We start from the raw sequence: 20,756 nt of genomic DNA on the forward strand, positions 1-20,756 counted from the left end.
AATACCCTGCTTTAAAGCTTTATATGAAACAAAGGAACAACAACTTTAATAAAAAAAAAAAAAATTTATATTTTAATAGCTTGCATATGAATTCGAATTTAAATTTAAAATCAATAAATTGATATTCGATGATTATTAAATTTTAATTATTAGTTAAATTTACACAGAATTATATATCATCACATTCATGTTTTACATTTACCATGATTATTATTAACATTAAAAAAGATTTTTTTAATATATTGTAAAATTAACTATATATATATATATATATATATAAAAATTTTATACATTTACACATATATATATATATATATTTATATAGAAGTATATTTCAGATATGGACGTAATTATTAATGAGAATTTTCAATCGAATATCATTTGTTAACCTTTTAAATATAAAATAAAAAAAATTCCTTGTTAAAAGGAAAGGCACGAAAAACCATTCTCCATTTTACATTTTACAAAAATTACAATTTTTTGATTTATTTATAAATAAAAAGAAAAATACTTTTTTTTTCTCGAATCAAGGCAGCTTAGTTAAAAAAAAAAAAATTTCGTAAAAAAATAAATAAAATTACTGCAATTAATAATTCAAAATTTTTAAATATCTTAGCGAAAAAAAAATTCGTGTTTACAACAGAAAAAATTTAAATTTTTTAAATTAATAAAAATGTTATCGATAACTAATGACAACAAAACTATATCACTTCATTAGTTTGAGTAAATTATTATTTTTTATATATATATTTTTTTAATTAAAATTAAAAATCACGTGACCTATTCAAAATTTCATTATTAAAAATCACAAGAGTAATTTTTTTTTAAAAAAAATTAATTAGTTTTTTTTTTTTTTTTCAAATTTTCATAACATCATAACAATTAATTATTTTACATAAAATTTTTATAAATTTATTTATTATTATTATTTATATATATATATATGTACATAAAAATTTATTGTCATTTAAATGTATTTATTGCATAAAAGTTTTTTAATTTAACTTTTTTTTTTTGGCACGAATTGAACACACAGTTTTTTAAATACTTATTAATCAACATTTGATTTATAATAATCGTTGTTCCCGTTTCCAAAAAACTTTTAAATATTTTGTACCGCCATACTGTACACTGGATTCACGGAATCATTTCAATTTATTTTTTATACATCAATAATTTTTTTTTGTTCACCTATTTTTTATAAAAATGTTCAAAAAATTTAAGGACATATACAATCAACCCAATCACAAAACACCTAATGGAATGTGAGTATACATAATAAAATAAATAATTCACGTATGATTCTTTTTGTAAAAAAATAATTATTTCATTATATATCAAATACGATGATTATTTGTCTTATACATTGTAATGTTAGTGTTAATACCGAAAAAAAAAAAAATGGAGTCGCTATTCAAAAAGGTTACTGTTTCACAAATCCAAAATTAATTCTAAGTTGTTCTAAAAATACAAAAGTTAAAATTGTTTGTGGTCCTAAACGAACAAATGCAGGAATGTATCCTTTGAAAAATCCTAAAGGTCCGAGTTTTGCCGTGTACAATATCAACTGCCACATGCTCTGTAAAAAAAAAAAAAAAATTGGCGATGATTTAAAAATAAAAAAAATTTATCGACTTTGAATCTATTTCGTTTGACGTAATCATTATACGACTCGATTAAATAATAATAATGATAATAAAAAATTAAATACGTACGGAAAATTCTCCCGGTTTTGCGTTCATGGCTCTCGTTTTTAATACATCCAAAGGTTGCGTCAGAGTCGTGGCAATGGCTCCCTTTTTTTTTTTTAAAAAAAAAAAAAAATAATAATAATTTTTAAAATCTGGTAGAAAAAAATCATAGGATATAAATAATCCCTCGGGATTTTTTTTTTTTATTTATCTTTTACTTACGGCTGTTGAACTTGAAAGAAAATGCGTCGTTAAATTATCGCTAAACATGTTTGTTGATAAAAGAAATGTTTTGACCTGATCGTAAAATGAAAGTTGACCGATAGTCATGAGTACGGCTCTACTTGTCGCCGTCGATGCGCCGGAAAAAAGTCGGCGAACTCCTTCTTCATTATAAACCCTCCACAAACCGTCGATGGCATTTTTGTAACTAATTAATATTTATCAACAAACCCATGATTATCATCACTACTACTATTATTATTATTATTATTATTATCATGTAAACTTACTTTCTTCTGCTTTCGGGTGGTAATTTTATATCGTTTTGCATTCTAACGTTGACCATATCGGCAGGAGTACCTATAAACCCACCGGCAGCACCCGCAATGCCAGCCATACCTACTTTTGTGATAAATGGAACAGGTTCTCCATTAGGTGACGCAGCCTGTTTAGCAACCTAACATAAAACAATTTTTTCAATCATTTTTTTTTTTTTTAAATTAAATAATAACCATTCGATAATAAGTAAGTTTTCACGATCGTAAATCACAGGAAGTCAAGCTCAACCGAAAACCAATTAATTTAAAAAATAATAATAATAATAATAAAATTAAAATATTGTTTAGTCATATTATGAAAAAAAAAAAAAAAAAATTGATAAGGACATTTTGAGGACAGGTATTATCATAATTATGATGTAATCGATTTGATAAGGTTTTAAAATTCACATTAAAACTTATTATTTAATATTTTTATAAATTAACTGAATTTATTTTTATAAATAAATTAATTAAATTTTGATTAAAAAATAAAACTTACTTCGTATATACCAAATCTAGTAGTAGAATAAGTTAATTGTCTCATAAGCGAAGCAGTTAAACCGTTATAAAGAGCTAATATACCATGTTGTTTAATTATATTTACAGTCAAACGAATAACTGAAGTTTTACCCTCTTGCTGTGTTTGTAATTGAACCTTAAAAATATAAAAAAACCTTCATTAATAATAATAATAATAATAATAATAAAATTTGCAGAAAAATTGCGTTGGAGCGAAAAAAAAAAATCTAATAAAAAAAAATTTTTTTACGCTACATTTAAACGGTTAATAATAGCTCAATGTTGAATTTTTTTTAATTTAAAGTTATTAAAAAATTATGGGGTATAAGTCTTAACTAATTGAAATATAAAAAAAAAAAAAAAATATGTTGTTGTTGTTTGTTATTGAAAAACATTTAATAAAATATTAAAATATTTTTCTCAGCCTTTATTGTGTATATCATGGCCGTTAAGATTATTTTCAACGTAAAAAAAAAAAAAAAAAAAAAAAAAAGGAAACAATATGTTGACATTGATGCCCATAGGAAGTTAAATGTGTGTGTGTGTGACCTTAAAAACTTATTAAATTTGATTTTAGTTTTATTTTTATTTAATAACAAACAATTTGTAAACTGAACTAAAAATATAATAAGGATTAACATTTAAAAAAACTTATTGATAATACATAAAAATGATGGTGGAAGTTTGCTTAAATTTTAAATAATTAAATATTAAAAAGTAAATTGGTCATTATTTATTCCTTTTTATTCGAAACAAAATTTTTTATAAAATTTATTAGAACAAAATTTATTCAAGGAAAATTTTTGTAAGTTGAAAACCTTGAACTTATTATTATTATTATTATTATGAAAATGTTAACTTAATGCTGAATAATAAGCCTAATCGGTACATTTCCCAAAAATATAATAAAAACAAATTTTTAATTACAAATATATTGTAAACTTATATACTCTTATGTAAACAATTTAATTGGTAATTTGTTGTTTGTCATTAAATAAAAAAAAATTTTTGAAAAATAAAACAAAGTTTGTTTCCGATTTTGAAATATTGACAAATGATAAGTAATCGTGCAAAAAAAAAAAAAAAAAAAAAAAAAAAGAAATTTTTATGAAATTTTAAAATGTAATTAAAGTTATTGAAAAATGTTTTAATTTTTTATTCTTAATACTTTTCAACTGTTTTAAAACTTTTTATTCGCTTTTTATTTCAATTTATAAAAAGTAAAATTAAATCGTATCAGTTTATACAATTTGCATATTCGAATACTCTTACATTTTTAACAACCATATTTAATAATTTTATCGCTGCACATAAACTTTTTAAGAAAAAGAATTTAAGTTAAAAATTTTAATAGGAATAATCTTAAAATTGCCATTTTTTTTTATTCTTAAAGTTTTTAGTTTCATTTAAATTAACAGTCGATACAAATTACTTAAAGACGAGTAGATTTAAGAGATTAATGACAACGATAAAAGAAATAGAAGATAAATAAAGATTTTCAATTTTTTCATATATAAAAGTAATCAGTAGAGAATGAAAATATTTTACATGCAAAATTTAAATTTAAATCTTTAAAATTGGTTTAATACATTTATAAAAAATTACTGATACCTTTTATGGTTCCTAATTCGAAAAACTTTAAATAGTTGTTTAATTTTTACATAATTAATAAATACCTTAAGTAAATCCAAAGGATGTGTGCAACAGGCAGCACCAGCAGATGCTAAGCCTCCGAAATACCAACGAGATAATTTTTTTTCACTCATTTTTTTTTAAATTAACACTACAAAAAAAAATTAACGTTAATTGAAATTTTCACTTAAAACAATATTCGTTCACATAAAAATTTATAATAAAATCTGTTTTACCTAATATTATTATAATTTTTTCGTAAAAATAAAAATTAAATGTTAATCTGATTCCTAGTAGGCTAGGTTGTTGTCTAAGGTCGAGGCCCTGTTGGCAAAAAATAATGACAAATCAACAAAGATTGTGCTGTGAAGGATAAAATAAAATAAAAAAAAAAAAACTGAGCATGACATCGAAAGTGTTCAAATACAATCTTAACGCAACTTAACCCCGAACAAACAAACATTACACAAACTGTAAGTTAAATTTCATCCTGCGTCAGTTCCTTCAACGATTAATTTAATTTTACTAATATTATTCGATATAAAACAAATGTCGCCCACACAATCGTCAGAAATATTCAATTTAAAATTTTCATTAAACTTTTGAATTAGATACATTATTAAAAATAAGTAAAATTAAAAGTAATTTTTGAAAAGTTTTATCAATATCATTTAGCTTACAATGACATTTATAATAATTTGTTACGTCATAAAATTTATACATTTATTACGTCATTAATTTAGGGACTTGACGACGTCCGACATTTAATTAGATTATAATTTATATTTTAAATGTATTTCATTTGTATTTAATTAATAAAAATTTGTTAACGGGTAAATTTATTCAGACTTTTATTAATTTTTTTTATTTTCAAGTTAAATTAAAAAAAAAGATAACCTCAATATTTTTTTTTTTAAATTTATTATTAATTGTTAACATTTTATATATTACACATAAAAACCTAAAACAGTTATTAAATTTATTTAGAATGTATATTTAATATTTTAAATTTTATTCAATAAAAAAGTAATTTTTTTTTTTTTTTACAGGTAATGTTACACTTAAAAAGTTTAGGTTATGAAAAAAGATAACCTAAGGAAATAAAAAAAAAAAAAAAAAAGGGTTTATAAAAAATTTTTATTAAAGTTAAAAGAATTACTTTATTAAATATAATAATTTGTATCGTTGGTAAATATGGATTTAGAAAAAAAATCTGCAACATTATGCAATTTAAATTTAGACGAAGTTTCTTTGAATCAAAAATTTATGTACATTGAAGAATTTGGAAATTCTGATGGAAGTTTTATAATCGCATCAATGATTAAAGATCAAATTGATAATAATCATAAAATTATTCTTATTTTGTGTCATAATTCTATTGGACATTTTTACTCGATATGTAAAAAAATTGGATGTAGTTTGAGTTATTATCATAATTCCGACAATGTTTTCGTAATCGATGTCATGGATAAAATAGTTTCTGGAAATTTTTTAAATTCTTCAAATTCATTAAAAAATTTATATTCAGAAATTAAAGGGAAAATAAATGAATGGGGAATGAATAAAAATATAACTTTGATGGTTGAAAATATTGGAAATTTATATTTGTCCGGTTTAAATGATGTAATGAATTTTATTCATTACCTAAGAGTTTTATCGTTTGATTTAGAAAATTCAACTGTTATATGTTCATTTCATAATTTTATTAAATGTCCTGATTTTGTTAAATTTTCAAAAACTATAAAACATGTGGCTGATATAATAATTACTTTAAAAGACTTACGAACTGGTACAGCGAATGATGTGAGCGGTCATTTATCTGTTAGTAAAAAAGAAAAATTAAATTTATCTAAATCAGACTATCATTATTTACTAAAAGATAAAAGTTTTTATGTTTTTGCTCCAGGTGCTAATGAGCTTTCTTTAAAAAGTTGAAAAAAAATAATTTGTAAATATAAAAATTATAATAATGTTATTAATAAGTCAATCAATGTCTTTTAAATTTCCTATAACTTTTGTATTTTTCAAATTCGATTACTTACATAGAAGAAGACAGAAAAATTAAAAGTAATTATTTGATACCTTATATGATAACAAATAGGTTTGATTTTTTGTTAAACTAATTCGGTTTCTATTACTAACCCATAGTAAACTGACAAAATTAAATTTATCCATGCAGGAAAAGATTTCGATTCAAATTTTTATTAATGTTATGTTAAGAAATACACCAAAAAAAAATATTTCAGTTCGATTGGTAAAAGGAAAAAATTCTGAAAAGATAATCAATGAAGTCAAGGATTGTAAATTTTTTTTTTTTTTTTGATATTACCCTTGGCCCCATTTTAAAAAAATGTGTTTTGCATTAAATGCACGAAACTTATTCATGTTATTAACCCCTTAAAATTTTTTGCAAGATTATTAATAATTAATTTTATTTATATATAAAAATTTAATAAAATTTTAGCGTTGGTGAAACTTATTAATGTAAAAAAAAAAAGTAAGAATTATTCTACTAAATAATTATTTAACATTGAAATATCGGTTTGAAGTAATTTTTATTTCACAAGATTTCATTAAAAAATATTTTCCTTTGAAAAAAAAAAAAAAAAATTCAATTTTCGCGGGTTCAGTGTTGCGTGTTAAAATAAAATTTATTCAACTTGGATATTTTTTTTCTTTTTTCTTTTTTTTTTTTTTTTCGTTACATTTTCAGTTCAGTTTTCGATTGATAAAAGACTACACCATATTGAAAATATTAAATATTAAATAAATAAAAAAATATTATGTGCGATAAAAATTTAAAATTAAAAATTATTATTAATAATTATTTTACTCAATTGACTTTCGTAGTCAACCATTTTTTTTTTTTTTTTTTAAATTTACAACTGTATGTGTAAATAATTAAACGATTATGTGTTGGAAAAAAAGAAAAAAAAATTATCAACGTGTTATTTTTTATATTAAATTAATTAGTTATTTTGTGCAATGAACGGAAAACTTTTTATTTATTTTATTATATTAAAATAAAATTTTAAAAAAATGGCTTTTTTAACGGAAACAAAAATTTCTCGACGTCCTACAAAGTCAATATCTAGGAAGTTAATGGTAAGATTAAAAATCATTTATTAAATTTTTTATATATTTCAATGGATAATTATTTTGGCGCCTAATTATAAACAAAATGTCTTCTTTTTCTTAAATAATTATTATTATTACTTTTGATTATGTTTAAATTTATAAATCATTTGTATTTTACATAATTCAAATGAGAGATGATCACCTAATCATATCACATTAATAATATTAAAAATTTTTACTTAATAATTTTTTAGTTTTTTTCTTTTAAATGACAACATTTTAAATAATAATAATATTTCTTTAGTGGTTTTTAGTTAATCTGTAGTCAAACTTACAGATTATAATGATTATTTACATTGAAACATTAATTAGTTATAATAAACTAAAATTTGTATTGAAAACCAAGTAAAATTTCAGAGATAATTCAATTTCATTTAAATATTATAATAATTATAAACAATTCACAAAATTTATTATCATTGATAAAAAAAACAATAATTAAGGTATTAATTTCAGGTTGATATATAAATCTTTTAAACAAATTAAAAAAAAAAAGTAGTTAAACAATCTCTGAGAAATTCACATGTCACCATTTTTTTTTTTTTTTTTTTTTTTTTTTGGTAAAATTGATTTAGAAGTCAATAAAACTTTAACTTTATTATTATTATGGTTATTGAACTCTCTAATAATAAACTTTTATCCATAATTTATTTATGAAATGAAAAAACTTTGATTTTAAACACAGTAAATTATTATCAATATTATTAAATGTAATGTAATCAATATTTAAAATGTATTTAGTTACATTCATTTAAGATTTTAATAACTCATTAATAATAATTAAATTTATGATGGAAAATTATTTATAAAAAAAAAACATATCAATCAAATTTTTTTTTATTGAGGAGGTAAAATAGAGAAAATTGTAATTAATACTAAATCATGTAATATATAAATCGATATAATAATTGAATTATTGGTATAGATGGATGATTATTACGTATATACGATAGCGTGTGTCATACATATTAAAAATTAAAAAAAAAACGACAACAAAAAATTATTATTATCATCATTATCGTTCCCATAATTGATAATAAAAAATTAAATAAGAATTTAATTGTCATGTTTTCCAATAGTTTGTGTATTTTTCCAATAAAAAATTTTCCAGTCTGGAAAAGAATAGAAATGAATTCGTAACAGTTTTTCATAACACACACACACACACACACACACACACACGTGTCGGTTTACGTTTTTCTTTTTTGTTCCAGTTTTAATATTCGTGAATTTTTTTTTTTTTGGAGGAGGGGAGGGGAGGGGAGAATTAATTAAAGAAAACTTTTTACGTGTAAAAAAAAAATAATAAATATTATAACTTTTAATTGTTGAATTAATATTCAATGTGACCTATTTTAAAAAGTTTTTAATTATCGAATTGATTGATGGTAAATATAAACATTTTTTTTTTTTTATGTAAAAATAAATAAGTTTTAATTATTAATAATTATCAATAAATGTTTTATTTAATTATTAATAATTATTAATTTTTTTTTTTTAGATAGCCGTAAGAATAAGACCGTTAAAAAATGATGAATCAAATAGAATTTTACATAGTTTAAACGATCAGGTAAGTAAATTTATTTATTTATTTATTTATTATCATTATCATTATCATTATCATTATTATTATTTTAACGTTTGCGTGTGTTATTAAAATTGGGGAGAGGGGAAAAAAAAATCATAAAAATATATTATTTTTTCTACCTTCGTTGATTAATTATATTTTAAGAATAAATTTTTTTTGATATAAACGTAAAAATCGTGAAAACCTTTTTAAATGTCACGTGTATATTATTTATACAAAAAGGTTAGAAAACGCCTTCGCAAAAAAAAAAAAAAAACCTTTGACCTTTAAATTTACATTTTTACAAGTGAAGAAAATTTTTATACGAAATTAACATGCAATTTTTTTTCAAATTAAAAAAAAAATTTAATGTATGTTATTATTAGTAAATAATAGAAGGAAGGGTATAAAATTATCATTATTATTATTATTATTATTATTCGTAACAAAAAAAAAAATTATAATTCCGACATTTTTTAAATATTATTACTAAGGATGTTTTAACCTGGTTTTTTTTTTCTTTTAATTTATTGAACGGTTTATATTTTCTTTTGACCATTTTGTTCCCCCACCCCCCCCCCCCCCATTGTTTTTCACATTCTTTAACCTCACAATGAATTTCTTTCTTTTTTTTTTTTTCATTTAAAATGATGATGTATTTGCATGTTTTATTTTTTTTTTCAAAAAAAAAAAATCCTAATGTAAACTTTTTTATACTTCATTTTGACTTAATACCCCAGATGGTACACACATTCAATTACTTATTATTATTATTATTATTATCGCGCATTGTATGAGTTTGAAGAACAAAAATGCAACATAAAAATTTTACATTGTACAAATGTTATGATTTATTTTATTAAGTAATTAACAAAAAAAAAAATTTTGTGGGGGTACTTAATTGCACTTTGTTTTAAAACTCATAAATTCCATAAAGTTATAAAAAAACGTTATGTATATTTTTTATTATTATTATTATTAAAAAAAATAAAAATAAATAAATAAATAAAATTATTTCAGAATTATTGATTTTATTATTTAGTTTTAATTTTAGTTTTTGCGTGATTCTTTTTACAATTTTTTTTTTTTTTTTGTTTTTAATCATCGTTTTCTGAAATAATTTATTATTATTATTATTATTATTACGTTTCGTCAGGGATGTTTTTCAAAAAAAAAATAATAATAATAATAATTTTATTGAAGATTTCATAGTTATGAAAAATTATTTTAACTAATTTTTTGTTTTCTATTCTTAGTTTAAAGTTTTTTTATATTAATTTACGAAATAATGAAAATGTGTATGAGAAATTATTTTAAAAAAAAGTAAAAAAAAAACTAATTTTTTTCCCAAGTTTTGATAAAATCTAATAATAATAATAATAATAATAATAATAATAATATTAACGATTAACGGTGTAATTTAATCATAACACCTCAAATTTATCGAACGCAATCAAATTTTTTTCGATTTTATCCTTGACTTGTTTTATTTTAAGTTTTTTTTTTTATTTTCAATTACCAATTAAAGTCATTTTAAATTTCCCCTCCCCTCCCTCCCCCTTTTGTTTAAATTACACCCCTGAAAAATATTTTATGACATTTTTGAATTTATAAACAAGTTTTTTTTTTTTTTTTTCTGCATAAATACTCGATCGAGAAAAGAAAATGCATAAAAATTCCGTCACGACACTTTTTTAATTTAAATCATTACAAATACAACGTATATGTAATAATAATAATAATAATGATAATGATAATAATGATAATGATAATGATAATAAAACTGGTTTTTTTTAAAGGTTATAATATTAGAAGAAAACGAAGCTGATAAAAATGATATTTTGCGACAAAATCGCGGTAGCGATCGACAATATGTTTTCGATGCCGTTTTCGATGAAAATAGTTCCCAGGTATCATCTAGGAAAAAAAAATTTAACTAAAACTCGCGAAAATAGTAATAATAATAATAATAATTTTTTTTTTTTAATGAATAGGAAATAATATTTAATAAAACAACTAAAAGTTTAGTTAAAGATGTTTTGGACGGTTATAATTCGACAATATTTGCATATGGAGCTTCCGGTTCGGGGAAAACTCATACGATGTTGGGTACAACAACCGAACCTGGAATTATGGTTCGAGCACTCCATGAAATATTTAATTTTGTTAAAAATACAAATCTTCCACAAAATTACAACGTCGGTGATTTAATTATGTAATTAATTAATTAATTAATTAAATCCGAACGATTTTTCCATTTTTTTTCCATTTAGGTTACCATGTCTTATTTAGAAATATATAATGAAAATATAAGAGATTTATTAAATCCGGAAACGGGATTTTTAGAACTTCGAGAAGATCAAAAAGAAAAAACTGTACACGTTGTTAAATTATCAGAAGTTTCAACGAGTTCGACCGAAGAAGTGAGTTTAATAAAATTTTTTTTTTTTTTAGTATTTAATCGAATTCATTTTATTATTCATTATTAATAATAATAATTTATTTAATAAAAAAAAAAGTGAAATTAATTATTAAAGTAGAACACGAAATAAGGAGTGCGAAGTGTGTTGTTGTTATGGCGAATAAAACGTTTATGTTTAACACTTGACTTTTTTTTTTTTAAATAAATAAATTATTTATTATTAAAATAACGACAAAGTCATAGAGTAAATAAATGATTCTAAAATACGGTTACGTATTAAAAGATAGAAAACAAAATAAAATTAAAAATCGACGGAAAAACAAAAACATTTTAAATAACATTGCATGTTGACAATGTTTATTCCGATGATGGAAAACATCATAAAATAAAGAAAAACTCAAATTTTTAATTGATGTCGTTTTTTTTAAAAAATGGAATACAATAAAACTTTTTATTGCTAAGGAACGGAAAAAAAAAATAAAATAAAAGAAAACAATTTACATAATTTAAATAAATAAAAAAACAAAATCAGTTCGATTTTGTTAACAATTTTAATTTTCTCAATTATTTATTTTAATCATTCATGATGTTTTTTTCTTGCCGTCGGGAAAAACTAAGAAAATCAAAACAAAAAAAAAAACTTTTTTTCGTAAATAATAATAATAATAATAATAGAAAACAAAAAAAAAAAAAAAGGAATCCATTAATACAAATGCGGAAGTTGTTATAATAATGTAATCGGTCAATTATATTATTTGTTATGTTTTCTTTTGTTTGTTTCCATAACGGTTTTCCGTTTCGAACGAAAAAAAAACAAAAAAAAATTTATTATTCTTTTTAAAAATGAATGAATTAATACCATCTTTTTTTTTTTTATTTAAATTAAATTTTTTTTTTTTTACATTGACTGTAACACATAATTAACGATCATAGCAATTACAGATAATAAAAATGAATATTTAAAAACAATATGGCTGCCAATGCATCTTCCTAATGGTGTTTTACAATCGCTAAACTTTGTGTTCAAATCGTATTGAGTATAATTAAAAGCTCTCTTCTTTATTTTGTTATCAGCGATGATTTGTCGAATCCACCGATTGTAAGGTTCTGTTTTAAGGTACACACTCGGAATTTTAGAACAACTTTTTCCCCATGTAACAACACCGAGTTGTAATATTTTCTTATGTAACTTATCCTCATCGTCATCATCATCATCATCATCATCATCATCATCATCGTCAGGGATAACGTTTCGTTTATTTTTTAATTGTTTTATGGTTGTTTCTAATAAATCAATCGGCTCCGACAACGTACCGTTTTTAACAATATCCTCATTATTATTATTAATATTTTTATTTATTAATATGAATTTTTTCATTTTATTGTTTTTCGAAGGGGGTTTAGGTTCGAGGGAACATATTAAGGGTCCTCCGGGACCTGTAAAACAGTTATCATGTTCTTCTTCGCCTTCTTCTTTTGTCACACCGCAAAGTATTTCTTTTCCTTGTAACGTTCCCCCCAATGTTTTTATCAAAAGTGCACATTCGATTCTGTTTATTATTTTAACGTTTGCTATCATCGGCGTGTGTATGAAAGTTGATGGATCGGATGACTTATTTTCCTTTTTTAAATTTTTATCGTCTTCCGTGGACCACCCGAGGATTTGAAAAGAGGTACAATCGGATTCTGTTAAGGTATCCTTTAGAGTAACGGATTTCCAGGGTTTTTCAAATGGTTTTTTTGTTATTATGACTGCGACGTCGTTGATCAGTTGTAGACTATCGTATTTCGGATACATTGTTATAGATTTAGCATCGTATGTGTTTACGGTGTCGGTTACGTGAGTTATGGTGACATCATTCGGTTTGAGACCTTCCATGCAGTGACCCGATGTGAGAACGGCGTTGGATGATACAATTGTACCTGCACAATCTAAAAATTTTCCCTTCGCTTCGATTTTAACTAAAAATTGTAAAACATCTTTTTCTTGAAAACACATGGATAACTCTTGCTTAAAACTAATTAATACTAATAATATTATCTTAAATAACATTTAGAAATTCTATATTTAAATCATGTTCCACATGTATACATAAACATATATATTTATATATTTTTTAAACGTGTATGTAAATATTTAACCGTTGATTTTTATTGCCAACTTTTAAAAAAAAAAAAAAAAAAATTTGAAAAGGTTTCGAATTTAAAAGAAAAAAAGAATAAATTAACAAGTTTTTATAAACTTTTATATTTAAAAAAAAAATTAAAAATAAAACGTTATTATTATTAATTTATTTTAAAAAAATTTTAATAAAAATAAATAAAATATTTTTTCCAGATGATTAGATTATTACAAAAAGGAAATAAAGCGAGAACTATGGAACCTACAGCACTTAATAAAACATCATCAAGAAGTCACGCACTTTTAAGTATAAACGTTCGACAAACTTTTCCAAGTGCAAAAAATGAAAAACTCAAAGCAAGAATTAAACAAGGAAAATTATTTATGATTGATTTAGCCGGTTCGGAAAGAGCCTCACAAACAAAGGTTTATCATTTCCGGTTTTATTAATAATAAGAAATATAAATTCAACACGCAAAAGTTCTTTTTTTTTTTTTTTTTTTTTTAATTACGGGGTGATATTGCGTTTATATTTTTTCATTAATAAATGATAGGAGGTCTATTATAAATGACAGGAGGTCGATATGAAAAATTTTAGGTCAATTTTTTAACACGAGGAAAATTTTTTTCTCACATATATTTTACAGAATCGTGGTAAAAGATTAGTCGAAGGAGCTCATATAAATCGATCATTATTGGCATTGGGAAATTGCATAAATGCATTATCGGGGGGTGCAACATACGTTAATTACAGAGATTCAAAATTAACGAGATTGTTAAAAGATGCACTAAGCGGAAATAGTCAAACATGTATGATAGCACACGTGAGTCCGGCATTAAATCAAAGGGAAGAAAGTAAAAATACGCTTTTATATGCGGAAAGAGCTAAAAGTATATCGAATAAGGTAAGTTGGGAAATTTTGTAAATGGAGTCGGTCGGAAAATGATATTATCATTATCATTTATCATCAGGTCGAAAAAAATATACTCGATATATCGTATCACGTGTCACAATATCGTACCATAATATCGGAATTACGTGATGAAATAGCAAGACTCAAATCTAAAATGCCCGATGATAAAATAATTATGGAAAATATTCATAAAGATCGTTTTAAAATCGAAGATGATGAATTTAAAAAAAAAGAAAACTTTTATTCCCAACAACGACAAACGAATCCCGATCATTTAGCATCTATAAAAAATGAAATAATAACAACATTTAAAACACAAATGAAATTAAGAAAAAGATTATTCAATATAGAAAGTTATTTAATGGAATTAGAAACGGAAATCGAAAGGCAACATACAATTATATCAGAATGGGAAGGAAAAAATAATAGACTTTATTTTAATAGTATAAATACTGGAAGATTTCTAGAAAGACCGGATTTGGGAAGTTTAGATTTGGGTAAAGAAAAAGCAAAAAAAAAAATAAAATAATTATTAAGAAAAGGATTATTATTATTATTATTATTTTTTTTTTTTTTAATTAGATTACGAAGATTTCGAAAAAGATTCGAGTTCTAAAATTATTGAAAAAGCTTATTTAGAAATTTCAATACTTGAAAAAGAACAAGAAAAATATTCAGAATTAAGAGGTATAACGGAAGTAGAATTGGAAAGATGTAAAGAAAAATCATCTCTGTTGGAAAAAGTAAATTTTTTTTTATTGTCTCTTGTTAAAATGAATAAAAATTTTTTTTTTTATTTTCAAAATTTGTTTTTAATTGTCAGGAATTACCTTACGAAATAAATTCGGATGAAGAAAAAGAATTATTATCATTAATAATAAGAGTACACGAATTAGAAATCGATAAAATAATATTACAAAGTGAAAGATTAACAAAAGAAAACGCATTGAGACAAAGAGATATAACTATATTAAGATTTAATAGGCAAAGGCAAATTTGTGACGAAATAATAACGCGACAAAGGAAAATAATGGAAGGTAAAATCAAAGGAAATCCGGGATTTAATCCGGGAAAGAAAAATTTATTTATTTATTTATTTTTTATTTTTTTTTTTTAGATGGTAAATTACATCTTCCACCCGATCTTCAAGAACTTTATAAACTTTATCAACAAGAACTTTATTACGATTCTTATTCTTCCGATCATAATAATACTACGAATGATAGAAACGGTTCTGGAAAATTACCACCGATTTTAAATAATAAACGTTTTTCGTACGAAAATATAAAAACATCGGAAAATGGTTACTTGAAAAAATTATTTTTTGCATTTTAAGCTCGAAGGAGAACGTTAAAATAATTTTAGGATTTTCTTTTTTGTAGAAGACAGTAGCGAAAATAGCACGAGAACTCCTTCCAGCACACCAAGTTCCGATTGGGCAACGAGTCCTTTACCACCAATAAGAAATGAACGTTTTGCCATTAATTCTTACCAGTCGAATGCCAATTTACCGCCAACATCCGTTTTATTTCCACCTATAACTAGATAATATTTTCATTTTAATTAGTCGATAAATTTAATAAATCTAACAACCGTTCGATCTAACAATATTTAATTTCATTTCTATTCATTTCCATTTGTTAAAAATTAAAAAATTTTTTTTTTCTTCTTCAAAGAGGTCATTAAATAAAAAAAAAAAAAATTTATTCCATTTAAAATTTGTGTATATTTCATACATATATATACAAAATAAAATAATAACTAATAATAATAATAAAATACATGCATGCATATTTTTTTATAACGCTATAAAAAATAACAACGTAATAATTTATTTATTTTTTTTTTAAAATATTAATAATAATAATAATAATATCGTTTTAATTAAGACCACGTCGTATTGGTATTTAATCCGTTCTAAAAAAAAATACTTTAAATTTTATTTGTCTCCTTAATTAATTTATATTTACATTACTAATAATAATAATAATAATCGGCAAAATTTCTTTTAGTTTTTTTTGATCTTTGGCAGTGCGTGGGTGTGTTCGTCGCGAATTTTTTAAAAGCGATTATATCAATTTAAGCTGCCACGTCGAAAAATCTATCAATCAATGCGGAAACTTGAGCCGGAGTGTATTTTATGTATTTTTCTGGATTTTTCGAAAAATTAACGTTCGAATAACGTTCGTAAAATGCATTGTATTTGGGTAGTATGAGTTCTTTATTGTCTCTTTTTAAACTTTCTCTCAATTCTACATCCGGTATGGAATATCCGTGTTGAATTTTCGATATCTCTTCTATTTCTTTATTGAATCCCTGAAAATGGAAAATTTTCATAAAGTTCGACGACTTTGGCAAAAAAAAAAAAAAAAAAAAAAAAAAATGTCAACCCTTAACTCACCGCAAATTTTTCTTTTATCACGTGTCTATCTTTGTCTTTGAATTTACCATATTGCGTTTGTGATACTTCTTCGCTGTTCCAAATGTAACTCAATACTTTTCCCCAACTAAAAAAAACCATTTATTAAACGATTGAATTTAATAATATTAATAATTTTTAAAGGGTTTATGTATTTGTACCTTTGCATGTATTTTTTTTTATTATCTTGTATCATGTCGAAATAATTTTTTTCGCATTCTGGTTCGCTACATTTTAACAAATCAAGGAGTTCGCTTCTTTGCAATGATTTTAATATGTGATGATTGTTATTTAATTTAAATATTGATCTTAAATAAACATCTGCATAAACGTCGCTTTTGCTCATGAGCGTCGAATTAAGTTGAGCCAATACTTTTTCTAGAAATTTCAAAATTTTTTTTTTTCATTTGCCTTTTCTTAACTTGATCCGAAAAAAAATAATTTTGCTTTTCTTTCTTACTTATGTAAATCCCAATGACGGCTTTATCTTTGTTTGTGCAATTTATTCTGCTAAGGGGAGCACTGTAAAAAGGATCTTTTAAAAGGACACCAGCTATCGTATCGATGTATTCTGTCAATTGTTCTAGAAAAACTAAAACGTTGCTTGTTAATTCGTGGACGGTACCATCTTTGGGTAATTGAGAATTTGTATCGTTTCGAACGCTTTCGATAAAATCTTCCAGTGCTTTAGCTCCCTGAATGAAAATTTTAATAATAATTATATATTTAATTTTAAAAAAAATTAAAAATAAATAAATAAATTTGACTTGCCGTGGAATGAAGAGTATTTAAAATGGTTAAATATTTTCTTTGTACGTTCGGATCACAGCCTTGAACGGTTTTATCAAATTCCGGTTGCATGTTTAATAATTGTTTTAATATCGGGAATATTATAAGAACGGCTGCAAAATCGTGTTTGTTAATGCATTTTTTAGCTCTCGATGCAATATTCTATTAATTAAAAAATTTTTTTGTAAAAAAAAAAATTTTTGTTTTCATTTGAAAACTTTGAAAATTACAAAAACTTACTTCACCATCTTGTACGATCATATCCATTGAACTTTTAATTATAATTTCAAATATTTTACTTTGATGTTGTAATGGTATAATTCCAACCATAAGATTTCTTTCATTTTGAATTAGTTTTTGTAATGCCATAACTGTTACTAAATAATTTTCCATTTCCTGTTCATCGACAAGATCTTCCCTGTGTTCTAAATAAAAATGTTTTTAACCTCAATTCAACAAGTATAATATATAAAAAAGGTTTTTCGATGAAAATTGTTTTTAAAAAAATAATAATAAAACCTAATATTAATGTGGGCCTCCTGTTGCCTAATGTTAACCCTGTCGACTGTTCAAGAGTCTGCGAAGCTTTTAATAACATTTTATTAGCCCTTTTTTCTAATGCATGCTGTAGTCTTTTTGATACTTTTCGATTGTTTTGAAATTTTGGCTTCTGTAAAATCAAATACTTTTTATAAATAACTAATTAAAAAGATTATTTTGTTTTAAATTCATTTTGATAAACATACAGCTGAAGGAGAACTAAGAATGCTTTGAATATTTTGCATACTTCCTCCACTGGCATTTTTCTGTTGATCTTTTAATTGTTTCATTGAATTTTCTAAAACTGTTTCTCTGACTTTTGCATAAACATTCATGTATTCATCTCTGTTGTGAGTAATTAACCAATCGGCAATTTTAAATAATTCTTCGGAAACATTTTCTGGAAATTGATGAAGTGAGGGTGGAGTATCTTCATTAGATGTATCTAAAAAAAAAAAAAATATGAAAAACACAATTTAAATATTCTATAAAAATAAATTAAATGCAAGATTAATCTTTAATACCTTCATCACTTCCCAAAAGATCAAGCAGAACCATTGGAGAAATCGGTTTACTGTATCTACAAATTAAATCTTTGAATTCTCGACTTAAAGCAAGTCCTCCATCATTAAACAGTGTTGCAACATTTTCCAATTCGACACTTTGAGGATTATGCTTTTCAAAATATTCTTGAGCTGTTTGTAATTTATCCATTGCTTTTAAAAATGTATCTAAATTTGTTGTTTCATCTGTTGTATGACTAGGTCCTGACCTTATGATAGAATCTACTTCTTGACTCACAATATAAAAATTAATCACAGTATCTAATGACGCAAGAGTTTTTTCAATATCTATAAAAAAAATAATTTTCAAAAAAAATATTTCATCATTGAGAAAATTAATCCTTTTTTAACAAGTGACTTTAATAATAAATTTACTTTGCTGTCTCCTTTGTAAATTTCCTGTTTCATTATAAACAGGTAAAATTGTTTCTTCCAATCGAGAAAGCCTATCTTCAAACGAATTTAAAATACCGACCATATTTTTGGTTAATTGACTACTTCTATCAACCCTTTCCTTTAATAGATCTAAACAATTTTGCTCCTGAAAAATATTCGTACGTTCGAAATTTTGAAATATTATTCGAATAAAAAAAGAAAAAAAACTAAAAAAAAAAAAAATTAAATTACTATTTCTAATTTGTTTTCTATTTCAAAAGTTAATTGATCCAACATTTTGAATTAAACACGTAACCCATAAACTATTTTTTTTTGTAACACCATTTATTAAATAAATAAATGTTAACACGACTAAAACAACGGTATTTAAAATTTTTGTCGTGTCATTAGAAATATTAATGTATTAAAAACAAAACATTCAAAATAATTTATTTTAATAATTAATTTGCGGTTTAATAACCAAAAAATAATTATTTTTAATTAACTACAATTAAAATAATTAAAATCCGTCAATTTTATTTATATTTACGCTGTTTAATAATCCTTAATTTTATTAACTTTAATAAGTTTTGACTTCTTGTTAACAATTTCAACTCTTTCTGGAATTAAAATTTAATAATTTAAATAAATAATTTAATTCAGGTAATTAAATAAAATCTATTCTTTCTTTTCTTTTCTACAATCTAATCATGTATTTTATAAAAAAAAAAAATTAAATTTCAAAAATTACAATTTTTCAAAATAAACTTTTTTTTTTATGGGGTTAAACATAAAGCGCCTTTCACCAAATTTTTATATCTATCTATTTATTTATTATTTAAATGCCAAGCAATTATATATAAGTTAAAAACAATCATCATACAAATTAAATAAAAAATTTTTTTATTATTATTTTTCTCTTTCTTTCTTTTCTTCTCAATAAATTACTTTTCATTAAATTCATTCATCATAAACTGAAATAAAAAAATAAAAATAAAAAAAAATTAATTGATTTTTAGTTTTGTACCAAAAAAAAAAAAATAAGCGAATAATAAATCTAATCGTGTTACATTTCGAAATTTCTAATTATTTTTTTTTTTTTTTTTTTTTTTTTTTTTTTTTTACATTTTATATAAACAGAAAAAAAAAAAACTCTAAAAAACCGGGAAAAAAAAAAAAAAAAAAAATTATTAACGTACATATAATATTTAAACGTGCAATAATTAAGGCGGACGTAAAAAAAAAAAAAAAAAAATTTCATTCGGTTTATTTTGTTCTTCATTTTTATTTATCACGCCATTTTTTTTTTTTCCTTCCTTCGAGGCCGTTAATCATCATCATCATCACTTTTATTACTTGTTCACTTTTTTGAACTACCGTCACCACTATGTCAAATATATATATATATATTTATTTATTATATAAATATATTGATTGCTCATATCTTTGGCTTAAAATTTTCATTTGTAACAAATTTAAATAATACACGGTTTTTTATTTTTTAAAGAAAGCTCTTTCTTTGA

At 22.9% G+C, this 20,756-nt stretch overlaps 4 protein-coding genes across 4 annotated transcripts; 2 read left to right on the forward strand and 2 right to left on the reverse strand.

Moving 5' to 3' along the window:
• Positions 1 to 1,423: 1,423 nt before the first annotated feature.
• Phum_PHUM235410 (mitochondrial dicarboxylate carrier, putative) lies at positions 1,424 to 4,518 on the reverse strand (the record flags this gene model as incomplete). The annotated part of the gene is made up of 6 exons (XM_002426025.1): positions 1,424 to 1,579; positions 1,716 to 1,796; positions 1,914 to 2,121; positions 2,204 to 2,370; positions 2,733 to 2,888; positions 4,429 to 4,518. The coding sequence occupies 6 exons, from the start codon at positions 4,516 to 4,518 to the stop codon at positions 1,424 to 1,426; spliced, it is 858 nt and encodes a 285-aa protein (XP_002426070.1).
• A 1,060-nt stretch (positions 4,519 to 5,578) lies between these two features.
• Positions 5,579 to 6,507, forward strand: Phum_PHUM235420 (uncharacterized protein; the record flags this gene model as incomplete). The annotated part of the gene is made up of 2 exons (XM_002426026.1): positions 5,579 to 6,290; positions 6,431 to 6,507. The coding sequence occupies 2 exons, from the start codon at positions 5,579 to 5,581 to the stop codon at positions 6,505 to 6,507; spliced, it is 789 nt and encodes a 262-aa protein (XP_002426071.1).
• A 4,415-nt stretch (positions 6,508 to 10,922) lies between these two features.
• Phum_PHUM235430 (uncharacterized protein) lies at positions 10,923 to 16,096 on the forward strand (the record flags this gene model as incomplete). The annotated part of the gene is made up of 10 exons (XM_002426027.1): positions 10,923 to 10,999; positions 11,113 to 11,287; positions 11,363 to 11,512; positions 13,850 to 14,059; positions 14,281 to 14,538; positions 14,606 to 15,044; positions 15,130 to 15,290; positions 15,371 to 15,584; positions 15,665 to 15,850; positions 15,930 to 16,096. 10 exons carry the CDS (start codon positions 10,923 to 10,925, stop codon positions 16,094 to 16,096), a joined length of 2,037 nt encoding a protein of 678 aa, XP_002426072.1.
• Positions 16,097 to 16,626: 530 nt separating this feature from the next.
• Positions 16,627 to 19,530, reverse strand: Phum_PHUM235440 (exocyst complex component, putative; the record flags this gene model as incomplete). Its single annotated transcript, XM_002426028.1, has 11 exons — positions 16,627 to 16,863; positions 16,949 to 17,054; positions 17,128 to 17,344; positions 17,427 to 17,661; positions 17,738 to 17,917; positions 17,996 to 18,180; positions 18,275 to 18,425; positions 18,502 to 18,740; positions 18,820 to 19,146; positions 19,234 to 19,399; positions 19,486 to 19,530. 11 exons carry the CDS (start codon positions 19,528 to 19,530, stop codon positions 16,627 to 16,629), a joined length of 2,088 nt encoding a protein of 695 aa, XP_002426073.1.
• Positions 19,531 to 20,756: the final 1,226 nt, after the last annotated feature.

This window comes from Pediculus humanus, genomic scaffold (assembly GCF_000006295.1).
Source record: "Pediculus humanus corporis 1103172107603 genomic scaffold, whole genome shotgun sequence".
NCBI lineage: Eukaryota > Metazoa > Arthropoda > Insecta > Psocodea > Pediculidae > Pediculus > Pediculus humanus.